Source organism: Episyrphus balteatus, chromosome 3 (assembly GCF_945859705.1).
Source record: "Episyrphus balteatus chromosome 3, idEpiBalt1.1, whole genome shotgun sequence".
In the NCBI taxonomy this organism is placed as follows: domain Eukaryota; kingdom Metazoa; phylum Arthropoda; class Insecta; order Diptera; family Syrphidae; genus Episyrphus; species Episyrphus balteatus.
Genome location: NC_079136.1, coordinates 62577675 through 62591716, shown reverse-complemented (window position 1 = coordinate 62591716; position 14042 = coordinate 62577675). Strand labels below are relative to the sequence as shown.

General features: G+C 30.7%; 1 protein-coding gene across 2 annotated transcripts in view; it reads right to left on the bottom strand.

The window, feature by feature from the left end:
* The window catches only part of LOC129913746 (sodium/hydrogen exchanger 9B1), an 82767-nt gene that overhangs the window by 14102 nt on the left and 54623 nt on the right, over positions 1–14042 (bottom strand). For both annotated transcript variants that reach the window (XM_055992567.1, XM_055992569.1), the window contains 2 exons: positions 11759–12046; positions 11405–11587 (listed from right to left, as the gene is read on the bottom strand). In XM_055992567.1, the coding sequence (XP_055848542.1) occupies positions 11405–11587; positions 11759–12046 (471 nt within the window). The remainder of the gene's footprint in view (positions 1–11404; positions 11588–11758; positions 12047–14042) is intronic.

Genomic DNA, 14042 nt, shown 5'->3' with positions numbered 1-14042 from the left:
GTACCCTTTGCATTGATCTCGAAAAAGACGATTTTGCCATATTTATGGGAAGATAATACAGTATTAACCTCATACAACAAAAATTTAAAAAAAAATTGAATTCTCAAAGGGACATGTTGTTGTGCTTTTTGCCTCTGGAACGAACTTGACCAAATTTGTACGGACCTTTAACAGGTCCTTTTCGTTTCACGGATCATTGAGATAGAAATTTGTAGGAATGTGGTCCATAAAACTTTATTTTTGAATTAAAGAAGCATACCAATATGTTCCTTTGAGAATTCAGTTTTTTTTCAATTTTTGTTTTATGAGGGAAGTACTGTATTATCTTCGAATAAATATGGCAAAATTGTCTTCTTCGAGCTCAATGCGAAATGTAATTAGTAATTTTGTTAGGAAAGTTATTGAAGAATGAATGGCATTTCCAAAACCAGACTTTTTGGAGTCAAGTGAATTAAAGTGAATTCTTCAAAATGCGTCTATTTTTTTAAGTGCATTTTTTCATATTTTGTCCATTTGTGGTAAATTTTAAGTAGTATCTATAATTATATTTTTGTGTTTTCGTATTTGGTAATTTATAGTTTCCCGCTATAAATTCAGTTCTTCACAGATTTTTTTAACTGACACACCGAAATAATGACTTGCCACAGAAAATGCACTAAATTCAATGTTAAGTTCCTCCGTTTTGCCCACTTTTTTAAAAAATTGGAGCCTAAACAAGTGTGTCAGTTTTATACGTGCTTTAAACACGTAAAATGCATTACCTTACCTTACCAACATTGAAAAAGAACGTTTGTAAAAATACTTTTTTCCTTCAGAAATTAGAACTTTTTATACAAAAAATGTAGCCTCGAAGAATAATACCAACTATATGACTGACATTGACCATCATGAGATTCACTATAATATACCTATTAAATAACCGTCAACTTCCTTATTTATTATTTAACCATAACAGATTATTCGCATCAGTTAGAAAAATGTTCATTTGGTCAAAATACGTTTTTCCGTCAAAAAGTTTAAATATCAAATTCAAAAATCGTAAAAGCATTAAAATAGAATCGATGTGTTACCATTTTGCTACAATAAAAAGTAAAAATTATCATTTAAATGGTCTACGTTTTAGGCAAATCTAACAAAATTTTAGCCCACATACAGAGAGAAAATCAACCATTTTAGTTGAATTGAACTCAAAAAATAATAAATTTTTGATACCAACAGTATACTTTATCTGACATAACAAACGAAAATTGGTCTAAGAAATATTCCACATACACCACAGTGACCATTCAAATTTAAAAACTAATCTGTAAATATAAAACAAAACCAATTGAAATTTTTAGAGAATCTAATGCTTTTTTTCAATGAAAAACGAAGTACTGTGTTGCTATGGTAAAACATAAAAACAATAATAGCACATTAAAATTAGTTTTTGACATGAAAAATTATTAACATGACTTTCTTCACATTTTTTTGTTGCTTTGACATTAAGGTACAAAAATACAAATTTCTTTCCTTCATTTCCTGTATCAATTTTTCCTCACTTTTATAAATTGATTAATTTCAATTTCTATTGAAGTCAGGAGAAATCTGTGCGAACGAAAAAAACGTCTGCTCGTCGAAACATGTTATGAAGGCATTGTTTCCAGCCTCACCTCAAAAGACTATGATAGTACAAATCCAATTCAATCTCGACAGTTAAAAAGACTTACTAATTTGTAAAAACTATGGTCACTGTGGCGTATGAATAACATTATTTTAGGTTAAAAAACTTAAGAGTCGATACTTTAAGGATTTTTTGTAAAACAATTTGCTTAAAGCCAATTATTTAAAAACGGACATCACCTGGTCACATAAACTCATAGAATACCTAAGTCCTAAAATCAGAAAGGCTTAATATAACCTTTCACCAAAAATTAAGAAAATACACTCCCGAAAACAATAATTTTATTTATGAACAATAAATCATTAAGCTGCAGTCATATGGAAGAATATTTTGAGGTCAACAATATAATTGTTATTAAACAACACATTTAACACACATCAACTTAAAATAACTCACCATACTTTCATTTATTCATCATGTTATAGAAAAAAAAATGTGCTCAATGTTTTTTTTTATTCAAAACTAAATGTGTTTAGTTTCACGAGGAAAGCCCATCATGTGAACGAACACCAAGCACTCTCATAGTATAAACCACAATTAAGTATATACGCTTGCAGACTTCCACTAAGATTAAATTGAATAATTTACAAAAACTATCCTCACACACATGGTGCTTTTGGTGCTTAATGCTTGGTGCACGCCATTCTCCTGCCACCTACTTATGCACTATAGTACTGTGTGGAAGGAGCTGCTGCTGCAACTAAAACTATATAATATACCTATATTATACGAAAAATTCAAGTAGTGTTTTTGAAACCCCCATCGGGATACTGGCATTAAGCATTGTAAAAACTCTCATTTCGCCTTATGTTTCGCTCTTAAACCGACCGCAGTCCTTTCTTGCTGTATATAGCTATATCCCCCCGCAGCAGCAGTCATTGTATTGTGCACAATTTTTTTTTTTTACTATTGCCGTTGCCGTTAACAACCACCACCACCCACTTAAATACAGAAAAAAAAATTCTTTTCAGAGAGATGAAGAATTGCTCAAAGGACGACGACGACGATGAGGACGATGACTACCAGAGAAAGAAAGTAAAACGAAAAAAAAGGAAAAAAAAATTGAAACAAAATATGCAATAGTAGTGCGAAATTGCCACCAAAGACTTAACCGCAGTAGCAGCTAGCAGCTAACAGCACACAGACAAAACTAAAAGTTCCCATAAGGACTTAACAAGACAAAATGAAAAAAAAAGTACAAAAAAATGGTAAAAATAAAAAGAATTTCCCCAGAAAATCATATAAAAAAAAAAAGAAATTCTTAATCTCAAACCCTTGGGCTACAGTTAGAACGCTTTTAACAAAGTGGTGCAGCAGGTTCATCTAGGACACTTTTGCTTGGCATCGTGCATTTCATTACATATACTTGTAGCAAGAGTATCCTGCTGCTGCACTCACAGCAAAGAACCAACTAATGAATCTGCTTTAAGTGTTGCATATATGGGGTGTGCCAGAGCGAATGCTAGTGATGTGCATGTGCATTAATGATAGTGTGGTACAAATCTCCACTATATACCCAAACCACTCACCGAAAAGAAGGATCAGTTCAGTGCTCGAAGTAATTTTACCTCTATCCCCATATTCACATGAACGACCGCTATTGCCCTGCATGCTGCCGCAACTAAGTCGTCCACTTGTATAGTGCAGCTTTAATGGCTTAATTTACAAAAAAAATTAATAAAAAAAAAATTGGAAACGGAAGTTTTAGTAAAGAAAGGAAATTTGGACAGCTAGAAAACACCTGGTAGCAGATTGATTGGCAGAATGTGAATTTCTTTAAAAAGGAAAATTATGAAGTGAAATTTTGAACACACATGAAGATATGCATTTTAATTTAAGGGACGGATTGACAAAAAAATCAGCAATAACAGTTAGAAATAAAGTGAAGTATCATACCTGACTGAGAAGCAGCGAATTTTAACGACGCGCAGTGCGGTATTTTGGTCTAAAACCTGGCCAAAAATATTTGGGCACATTTTCCACAGCAAATAGGTACCAAATGACAAAAAAGTTATTCGGAAGGAAAAATTTACATTTTCTTATTACAACAGTCACTTACCTCCCGATTAGTCGGGAGAAAAAAAATATTAAAAATCATAAAATGCACGTACAATCCTGTGTTATAACTTTTCTTAAAGTTAGTAATTTATTCTTTATTTTATTTTTTGACTCAAGTTGTTTCATTAAATAGTTTTTGAGAAATTAAGTTTTAAAGATGAATTTTAGAAAAACAATGTTTCGTTTTTTAATTGATTTTGTATAAAATTTTGCAATATTATGGACATATTTATACCAATATTTAATTACCTGGTAGTTTTAAGTCAAATACAACATTCCAATAAAGAACAAAGAATTAAAAAAAAAAAAACTGAAACATACTTTTTTCCCGGGATGCCCAGTTCTTTTTATTTGCATTATAATTTTTTTTGTATCTCAAAATCTTGTGTTCAAATTGTAGGTCTATTGGAGCCAAATTGACCAAGTTATGAGTATTTTAATAACTTAAAAACTACTGCACCGATTCTTTTGAAATTTGGAACACTATTTATTTCCATATTTTGAAAGGTATCCCTGGATCAAAAATATAATGTTCAGGTGAAGTAAAAATCCTGAGAAACTAGATGGCTTTAAGTCAATTTCCTTTTGACTTGAATTTAGGCTCCCATAAAAAATATCCCTTTAAATTTCCCTTATCGAACCCTTATCCTACTTTTACTAACATAATTTAGTTCACTTTTATAAAACCCACCTACAAATAAAACTCAATACTCAACCCAATTTCTTACTCATTTTTTCTTATTCAACTTGATTTTTTCCATACTCAAACACATAATATTTATAAAAATCTATAAGTAGAGGTTTTTTTTTCAAGGGGTCTTTATTTTCGGGGGTGCAAACTTGGGCAAACTCTTGAAATGCAAGATTGTTGTACATATCCAGCAGTTCAATAATATATAGGTTATGCTATTTTAAAATTTTATTATCTTTGGCTGCCTCAAAATATAGGAAGAAATCGAAGAAATTTGAATATTTAGAGATTTTTGAAATATATGTTTTTTTTTTTTAATTGCGACGTACAAAAGTGACACTCCCTAATGTCCATATCAAAATTTTTCACCAAAATCACTTTGAAGTTAAAAAAAAAAACACTTAGAAAATACAGTTTTTTTTTTAAATCGGAAAAAATTTGTGTTTACCCAACAAATAGTGGTTTATTAAATTGTGGGGTGGAGCTTTTCATGGAAAAGGGATGCAACAAACAATTAAATTCGCATTTCCAGTCAGAAATACATAGACAAGAGTTTCACTCAAGTTATTTCTGTTATTTTTCATATATTTTAACAACACTTATAATTTTATTTGCTTTAAGTATGAATCAGTTCTGGGAGGGGTACATGCCCCCGTTCCCCCCCCCCCCTGGATCCGCCGTTGACTATGAGGGTGGACGGATTTTCTTGAAATTTGATACAGATAACACGGTGTAACACTCAAAATATACGCGGGCGGAGACCTATCAGGTTTTGTAGAGCTAGTCGCACTGAATACGAAACGGTATTTGAAAATCCCCTAACACCCCCAAAATCTGAAGTTACGGGCAAAAAACGGTTTTTTGGACCTTCACCCATTGAAAAAATTCTAGCTTCGACAATTTTTTACCCATTTTCGATTTTTTTACAGTTTCTGATAGAAGATAAATATACCTTTTCAACAATGTATAAAACATGTAACTCGGTTAAACCACTTAGAATTTATAAGCTGTCGAAGTTCAAAAATTCCATTTTTTTCGTCATTTGCCCAACTTCGGCATCAATTTAAAGTATACGTTTTTAAAACAACATGCTATTTAAAAAATATATTCATAAACAATATCTATTTCCCAATCAATCGAGGTATTTTTTATGAAAATCACTCCAAAATTGGCTGAGAAAAAAATTTTTTTCGATTTCAACCCAGATACAGAAATTCGAACTTTTAGGTATAGAACAAAAATGACAATAGATATTGTTTATGAATATATTTTTTAAATAGCATGTTGTTTTGAAAACGTATACTTTAAATTGATGCCGAAGTTGGGCAAATGACGAAAAAAATGGAATTTTTGAACTTCGACAGCTTATAAATTCTAAGTGGTTTAACCGAGTTACATGTTTTATACATTGTTGAAAAGGTATATTTATCTTCTATCAGAAACTGTAAAAAAATCGAAAATGGGTAAAAAATTGTCGAAGCTAGAATTTTTTCAATGGGTGAAGGTCCAAAAAACCGTTTTTTGCCCGTAACTTCAGATTTTGGGATTGTTAGGGGATTTTCAAATACCGTTTCGTAATCAGTGCGATTAGCTCTACAAAACCTGATAGGTCTCCGCCCGCGTATATTTTGAAACCTCATTTTTGTAACACCGTGTAATTTTTGTGTAGCAAAATTTGAAGGCTGTTTTTTTTGTTTTTTTTTTTTTTTGTTTTTAAATATCTCATCTAGAAGTTGCATCTCCCATACACATTTTTCCATTTATTGCATTTTTCAATTGAATTAAATGTGTTTAATGGAATGGCCAAGGATATTCTAAAAAAGTGCATTTTTAGTTTTTCAAAAAATTTATATAGCGGATAAACATAAATGTAATTACAAATCGGATTTTAAAGTTATAGTTTTTTTTTTTTGAATATCGGTCAGTATTTTTTTACTGAAGCAAATTATTGTAATCGAATGTTCATTAACATTTCACAACCCTCACAATAATGATGGCATAGAATTTAATTTATTTAATACTAAAATAGGACACACATAGTAAAATCTAATAAAATTGAAATCGCGTTTTTTCCACATTGCCTATTTTCCAAATTTTTTTTTTTTAATAAATATCTTTTTTCATGACAACCAATTGCAGCAATTATTGTTTTAATTTTAATTTTTCAAAATGAACAGAAAATCCTTGGATAACGGATGTCAAACTATGGGACATACCTTTTTTGTTTATTTGACATTATTTTTCCAATAAAAATTTCAAATTTTAATTTCTTTCACTTTTCTATGTGCATAAGTACCTAAAAAAAACATACCTGGTAACTAAAATAGGCACATATATTATGTGCTGCATATTTTTTTTATTAGGTAAATTAAAAAAAAAAAAAAAACTCAGTTAACCGAAACAATTCAACGATGTTTTCATTTAGTAGTTTTTTTTTTAAATTTATTTCCAAAACTAATAAAATAAAACACCCATTAAAACACTCTACTAAACCACCAACAATATTGACCAAACAATTCAATTAACCTCTTACCTCGTAGCGAGGCAATCAATTGGCTAAACAAAACTGTTCTAATTTATTTTGACGGAAATTACAACTAACTTAATTGAACAAATCTTCAAATTTTGGTAATTTTCTCTGAAAATTTTCATGTTACATAAAACAACGAAAAAAAAGCAACGAAAAGAGGAAACAAATTTAATTAAAAATAAATTTCACTTCAAATAACTTTTCAATATAAATAAAAAAAAGTTTTCCAATCCATTTCGGTCAACTTGTGTTTTTGCAATCTTTTCTCTGAAAAAAAAAAATGTTTGTACCTACTTGTTAAGTGTCAAGTACGTTGTTTATATGTGGTCGATAGAAGTAGTAATATACTTTAAATTGAATTACTATTGTATGCAAAAAAGTAATGGAAAATTTGAATTTACATATATTGTATTGGTATTTCGGTAGAAATTTTTAAATTGGTTGTGTACATCCATCTATATGAAGTTAACCTTGATAAAAGCCTCTGGCATATATTTATAAAATTTTGGGAAAAAAAATTATTGTAACAAAAAAAAAATGTGTTAAATAAAAATGGTACACATACGCCACAGTGACCGCTTAACTTTAAATTTCACAAATTGACATAAAAATTGGTTAGCGTTGATATTGTAGTGCCTTATGGCGCAATGGTTGGTGCGATGGAGTATGACGCAAGAGACCTGGGTTCGTATCCCAACCTCGTAAAACTAAAACATGGTTGGCTTTAAAAAATTCTTACTTTTCTTGAAGGCATGGTAGAAATATGATTGAAGCGTCATAAAAAAGGTGAAATAATAAGCTATCAGATGATATAAAATTTATTACAAGTTGTCATTAAAACAAAAGGATTTAAAGGTGATGGAATACAAAAATTTAGATTTTTTCGATTTTTTTTCTACCACATGTAAATTGCACACATAATTTTTTGTTTAATGAAAAATACTCCAAAGAACTACTATCATGGAAAATTGTATTTCTGCAAAGCCGTTTGGGCTCTGCTTTTAATTCTGAAATACCGACAGGACCTTCCTGGTCCCAATTTAATATTGACTTGTTAAAGATTTAATACCCTGTCTGACTCTGCATTTTGACTTAGATATTTCTTAGCGTCAACGCCTTCCTCTTGCATATGCATATTATCAATGAAAAAAAAAAAAAAAAAAATGGTCCCAAAACTTTTTCTACAGTGCATTAGCATCAACAACTAACAGCAGTAGCACCACCAGAAGCTGGAAGCTGAAAGGAAAACTCTCAAAAATCTATTTGCATGCTACCAAAAGAAATTACGTACAATTGAATGTAGAGTACAATCAGAAGTGTACGCTTCGTTAAGTGTAGTAGTTTTGCTTGCTTTGTCGCAATGTACCTACCTGTGTGTAGAAGAACATAGTTTTTCTATTTTTTTTTTTTTTATAATGAAACACGAAGGACAACATCTAATACACCTTTACCGTAGTTGTGTTTTCAAACAAAAAGAACACCACACTATGCAACACAACATAAAACCCGGAAGGAAACCCAAATCATACCGCTATGCAATGAAATATACTCAACAAACTTTATATTGATTTCTTTGTGTGTATTTGTGTGTTGTTGGAGTGTGTATTAGTGTGTTGGCGAATAATGCCAGGAAGGTGCATAAATCAGCATAAAATTTCAACTTCAAAATCTACAAATGTAGATATTCTAAACATAACTAAAGTGCATCTAGGCACATTACTCACATACCGACCGGTTGTGTCGGTCGGTGTGGTGTGGGTGTATGAATGCCGGTGCGGATGCATGGCGTCGTCATCGTCATCGTTGGCGTGTGGTCCTTTTCTTCCTTTTACCGCCGGCGTGTTATGGTTTTGTTAAACATGACTGTGGAAAGCAGGTACATTTTGTTTCTCTCTCTCTTAGACGCAATAGTTGTTTTGATTTTAAATTACAAAGAGAAACAGCAATTTACCACAAAAGTTTGTTCACTATATTCACTGCCATCATATACGCTCTATACCGACTAACTCGAGGACACCTAATGGGCTGATGGTAACTTTAAGTCAATGGGAAGTCTCAAATGATGCCTAGTTAGGTAGAAAATGGATATCCTTTCATCATTGCTGTCATCGCCGTCGTCATCATTATTGTCCTTCGAACATAAAAAACCTTTGTAGACTAGTAACTTTAGCCAAATGGTGTTCTGAGAAAAAAAGAGCTTTAGGTACAATTTCGTATTTTTTTTTTTTTTTGACATTAAAAAAAACATGAATGATTGTTTTTTTCACAACCGAACTAGCGGCTTGATTGGCGGTGGGTGCGGACTAAACGACTTTACGGGCGGCTGGAGGTCGTAATTTTTGTCGAACAGGGTCTACAAATTTGATTTTTATATTTTTTTGGATATTCATCACCAAAAAATAGATAATGTCAAAAAACAAATCTCATATCGTAAATTTTTGGACTTTTTTGATCGATATCTCGAAAACGGTTCATGATACGCAAAAAATGTGTATGCATGAATTGTAGAACATGGTAAAAGCTGCAAAAAAAATCCTAGTAAAATTTTCGTATCTCGAAGGATAGCCGAGTTATTGTCAAAAAAGTTATTGCGGAAAAAGCTCATAGGAAATCTTGGTCGAAAACTTCAAGTTAAGCTTTTTTAAGCATCCCCTACAACATATTAAAAATTTAGCTTTCTCGGTCATTTTGCATTTCCAAATGTATATAATGACTGGACTCACTGAGGGAAAAAATAAATTGAAGTTGAAACATCGTTGTTTCAAAGATGAACTACTTTGATTTATGTGACTTTAAGATACGAAACCATAAAAAATTAACCTTTTTTCCACCTTGATTTTAAAATGTCCATCTTCAATGCAAAATCATTCCGATTAATAGTTAAATCAATGTGGTTTTCATTGATTTTATGTTGTATTATGGTGGCTTTTCCCTCAGTGTATAATATTAATGTTGTGAAATTTCAATTCGCTAATTTTTAGGTTTTTTTTATTGAAAAAAAATGTATTTGAGTCTCATCAAATTTTTTTTTTTGTCGAAAAAATGTGAGAAACAATTAAAAATAATAATTAATAAGGAAGAAGTGCAAATAAAAAGTCTATTTACCTACTACCTCTTGACGAAATTTACTTCGAAGTGACCCCAGAAATAATTATTTCGATATTATTTTTAGAATAATTACGACAACAATAACTTTCAAGGAATTGTTAACTTTAAAAAATTAATTTTTTTTTTACTTTTTCCCAAAAAATACAATTCTTCAATATCGATCAGCACCCCCTTCTATATAAGATAGGAAGCTGAAAATTCAACATTATGATATCAATAGGATGTGGAACCAAACTTTTTGAAAATTTTATTTTTCCCATACAAGAGTGGACCACCTTAATGTCCACTTAAAATCAATGGAATCCGCGGAACCATGCAGAACTCCGCTTTATTTAATGTGGAATTCAATAGTTTTGAGGTGGTAATTTTCTCCGTGTCAACTGGGAAAGAATCTTGGATTTATGGTTGCCTAATGGATCCTTAATTCAGAGCATTTAAATATTAAAAGAATTATTAAAATTGGTTCAACCAGTTCAAAGTTATGAGTTAAAAAACATAAAAAAATAAAAATACAGTCGAATTGATAAACCTCCTCCTTTTTGGAAGTCGGGTAAAATAAAATGCCCTACTGGGTCGCACGTAGATACTTGATCTAGTAGTTCAAAGTATTGATATCTTATATCTATGGAAAATTTATGATTTTGTAAAGTTTCGAGAAAAAAAAAATTTTAAATTAAAAAAAAATAAATTTTATAGGTGATTTTTTTTCAAAAACTTAGAAAAAAAAATGTTTACATTTTACACTTCAAAACGACAAAAAATATGTGAATTTTTATAAAAAAAAAAACGGGAACGCCTTCTCCGGATTTTTTGAGAAAAACGCAGTTTTATTAGAATCAATAAGACATCAAATTTAATAAAAATAGTTAAACACGTTTTCGAGAAAATTGCAATACCTTGAAAACTTTATGATGGGACATATGCATTAAAAGGGAGATATTAAAAAAATAAAAAAAAAACGGGTCTAGGTAATTACGTCTGTACCAAGTTTCAAGCAAAACCATTTACCCGTTGAAATATTTTTGAAATTATTTCTTTATTTTTAAATTAAAGTTACAAAAATGTTTTCGTACAAAATTGTTCATTTGAATAGTTCCCGAGGAAATCCAGAAATCAAAGAACACGGTTCTATGACAGGCCTTTCGGCCAAAGCATACATATTTCTTGTATCTGTTTTTGGTAGTAGCTGAAATTTTCTGAACTACTTCTTTCCTTTTTTTAAGGCGTAGACAAAAGACAAAATCGAAAGGATTGGGCACTTTTCATCCTTGGAGAAAAAAAAAATGTATAAGGGAGGGAAACGAATGGAAAGTATAATCCTAACTCTATACTGAGTAAATTTTTTTCTACTTACCCCATCAAAATTCCCCATAGCCAAGGTGTGTCCAATAGAAAATGGGCAAGAATACAAAGAACTGCAACCTCAATTACAGTTGGTATCAATGTAAGCTTCATAATTATGACCCAAAGTTTCTTGAATGCCGAACCATCTAATCCTAATCCAGCTAACAACATTAAAGTTATCAGAGCCAATTCTCTGTAAATGAAAAATTAATTAAAAAACAAAAAAAAATAAACCAAATGTCAAAGGTCATATAATAAATTCAACTTCAAAACATCCTCTCAACTATAAACTAAGAATATTTTCAAATTAATTTTTTCAAAAAACCAAAGACACACAAATAAAATCTTCTCTGTCTCTTCTTACCTTAAAAATAATTCCAATGCTCCATATCCACTAAAATCTGCTAGTCCCAAATTCGTATAGAGCACACCGAAGAACAACATTCCCAGCATATCGGGCAAACGCATAAATGTCACCAGAATCCCTGAGATCTGTGCACCAACAAACAAAAATGCAATCCTCATAATTACCGTCTCTGGCATTGCATACTTGGGTGCTTGAGCGTATCCCATTATCCAAAGGAGCAGAAATATAATCAGTACTGCCAAGGGCTGTGAAATAATTGGCCAGTTTCTGAGAAAGTTCATCCATCTGTTGCAAGCGCAAGCACAAAAAACCCAAAAGCACACAGAAAAGAAAATAAAAAAGCTTAAGAAAAATACAAAAAAAACAAAAAAGAAAAGGAACGCCAAAGACATTCGTTCAAAAAAAAAAGGTAAAAAATAAAATTAAAAGAAAAAGACAAAAAAATAATGAAAAAAAAAAAATGTGATAATACAATTTAATTGAATGAAACCACGGATGCATGTCGTTTTAAGAATTCCCGTGTAGATAGAAAGCAAGAAAGTGAGCTGCCACATTCCTTGCGGCTATATGCCCCTTTATCAGTTTCACTCTGGTTGCATGGATTCTTTCTTATGTAAAAAAACGACCACAAGGACGACAAAGAAGAAGCAACTCTTGTACAGTTATGGTTGTAGTATATACCACCTTAGTTCCCAAGGATCACCCAAGAACAATCATTTTATAGCATCTCGTAGACAAGTGGGTTTCACACTATACACTGGCATCCAGTGGCTTCTATTTGTCAACACAATTTCTTATTCCTTTAGTGAAACGAAATTTCACCAGCAGAAATTCGGTTCGAATCAAGTTGGAGAAACTCTTAATCGCTTGATACTGTAACTTAATTAAGAATTTTACCGTATATTAAGCTCTTTCTATAGGATAGAATACCAATAGAAATTAACGAATTCGACTCTTCGCATCATAAAATATTGTCGTCAATACTGACATCATCAAAACAAACTTTTTGATCATTTTATCATGGTATTTCTTCTTTTTATCATCAACAATTTTGACAACTTTCCTATTCCTATCCTTAAAAAAAAATAACTTTTTTAGCATTGCTAACTACGTTTTAGGGTAAAGATAAAAAAAAAATCAAATATTAAAAAAACTGAATATTTAACTGTTATGCTACGACGTAGTCGTCGATTTTATAATATAAAAACTCATCTTGATGTTTTTATATCTTTAAAAAACGTGACGTCATAGATTTTTCACATTTGTTTCTAATAAAAATCGATTTGAAAATATTTAAAAGCATAGGTTTTTTGCTTTAACGAAAAATTTAATATTCAGTTGTAGTTGATATTGTATTTTTGTATTCTTTTATGTTTTTTTTATCGTTTACTTTAAATGTAGTTAGCAACAATATAAAGCTTAAAATAGTCATTTTTTTTTTATGAAAATAAATAAGAAAGTTGCCAAAATTGTTTCTACAAGACAGCATAATTTTGAATTTTTTGGACATTGTTTTTAATATTTTTGATTTTTTCTTTTCATTGAATACGAACAGGTATACCTAACCTACCTAATTCCAAGACCGAGTGGCTTTTTGATATGAATTGAGCTTAATTTCTAAAAACTGTTCCTACTGCTTTTAACACGAAAATCTATTCAAACACTTATTTTGCCCGCCATTTTGAATCAGCCATTTGTACGTTATATATAAAAAGTTGGCACTTTGTACCAAAGTTTATGGCTTTTAGTCAAAAAATTGCCGTACAAGTTTGAAACTCAGTACTAAGATGCCCTCATTAATGAAAATGAAACTTAGGGTGGGTCAAAAAAATCGAAATTCTTTTTTTTGAATTGGTACTCCGAAAAATCGATTGCTAGACCCCTCTAGAATATACACACCAAATATGAGCTCTTTATATTAATGGGAAGGTCCTCCGCTTTGCAATTTTCCATTTTTACATCAAGCTTCTACTAAAAAAAAATAATGTTTTTATTAATTGACTTTTTAGCAAATTTCTTTTCATATTCTTGTAGGAAATTGAACGCTCTACAAAAAAGGCCTTATACACTTTTTTCGTTTATCTAACCGTTGAATAGATATTTGAGGTCCAAAAATCGAGAAAATCTTTAAAAATTCGTTTTTTGTTCTTAATTTTGTAACAAATTGAATAATTATAATGATCAAACGCGCAAGACATATTCTTGTTGGAAATTGATTGCTCCACAAAAAAGGTCTTGTTAACTTTTTTCATTAATCTAACCATTCTAAAGATATTCGAGG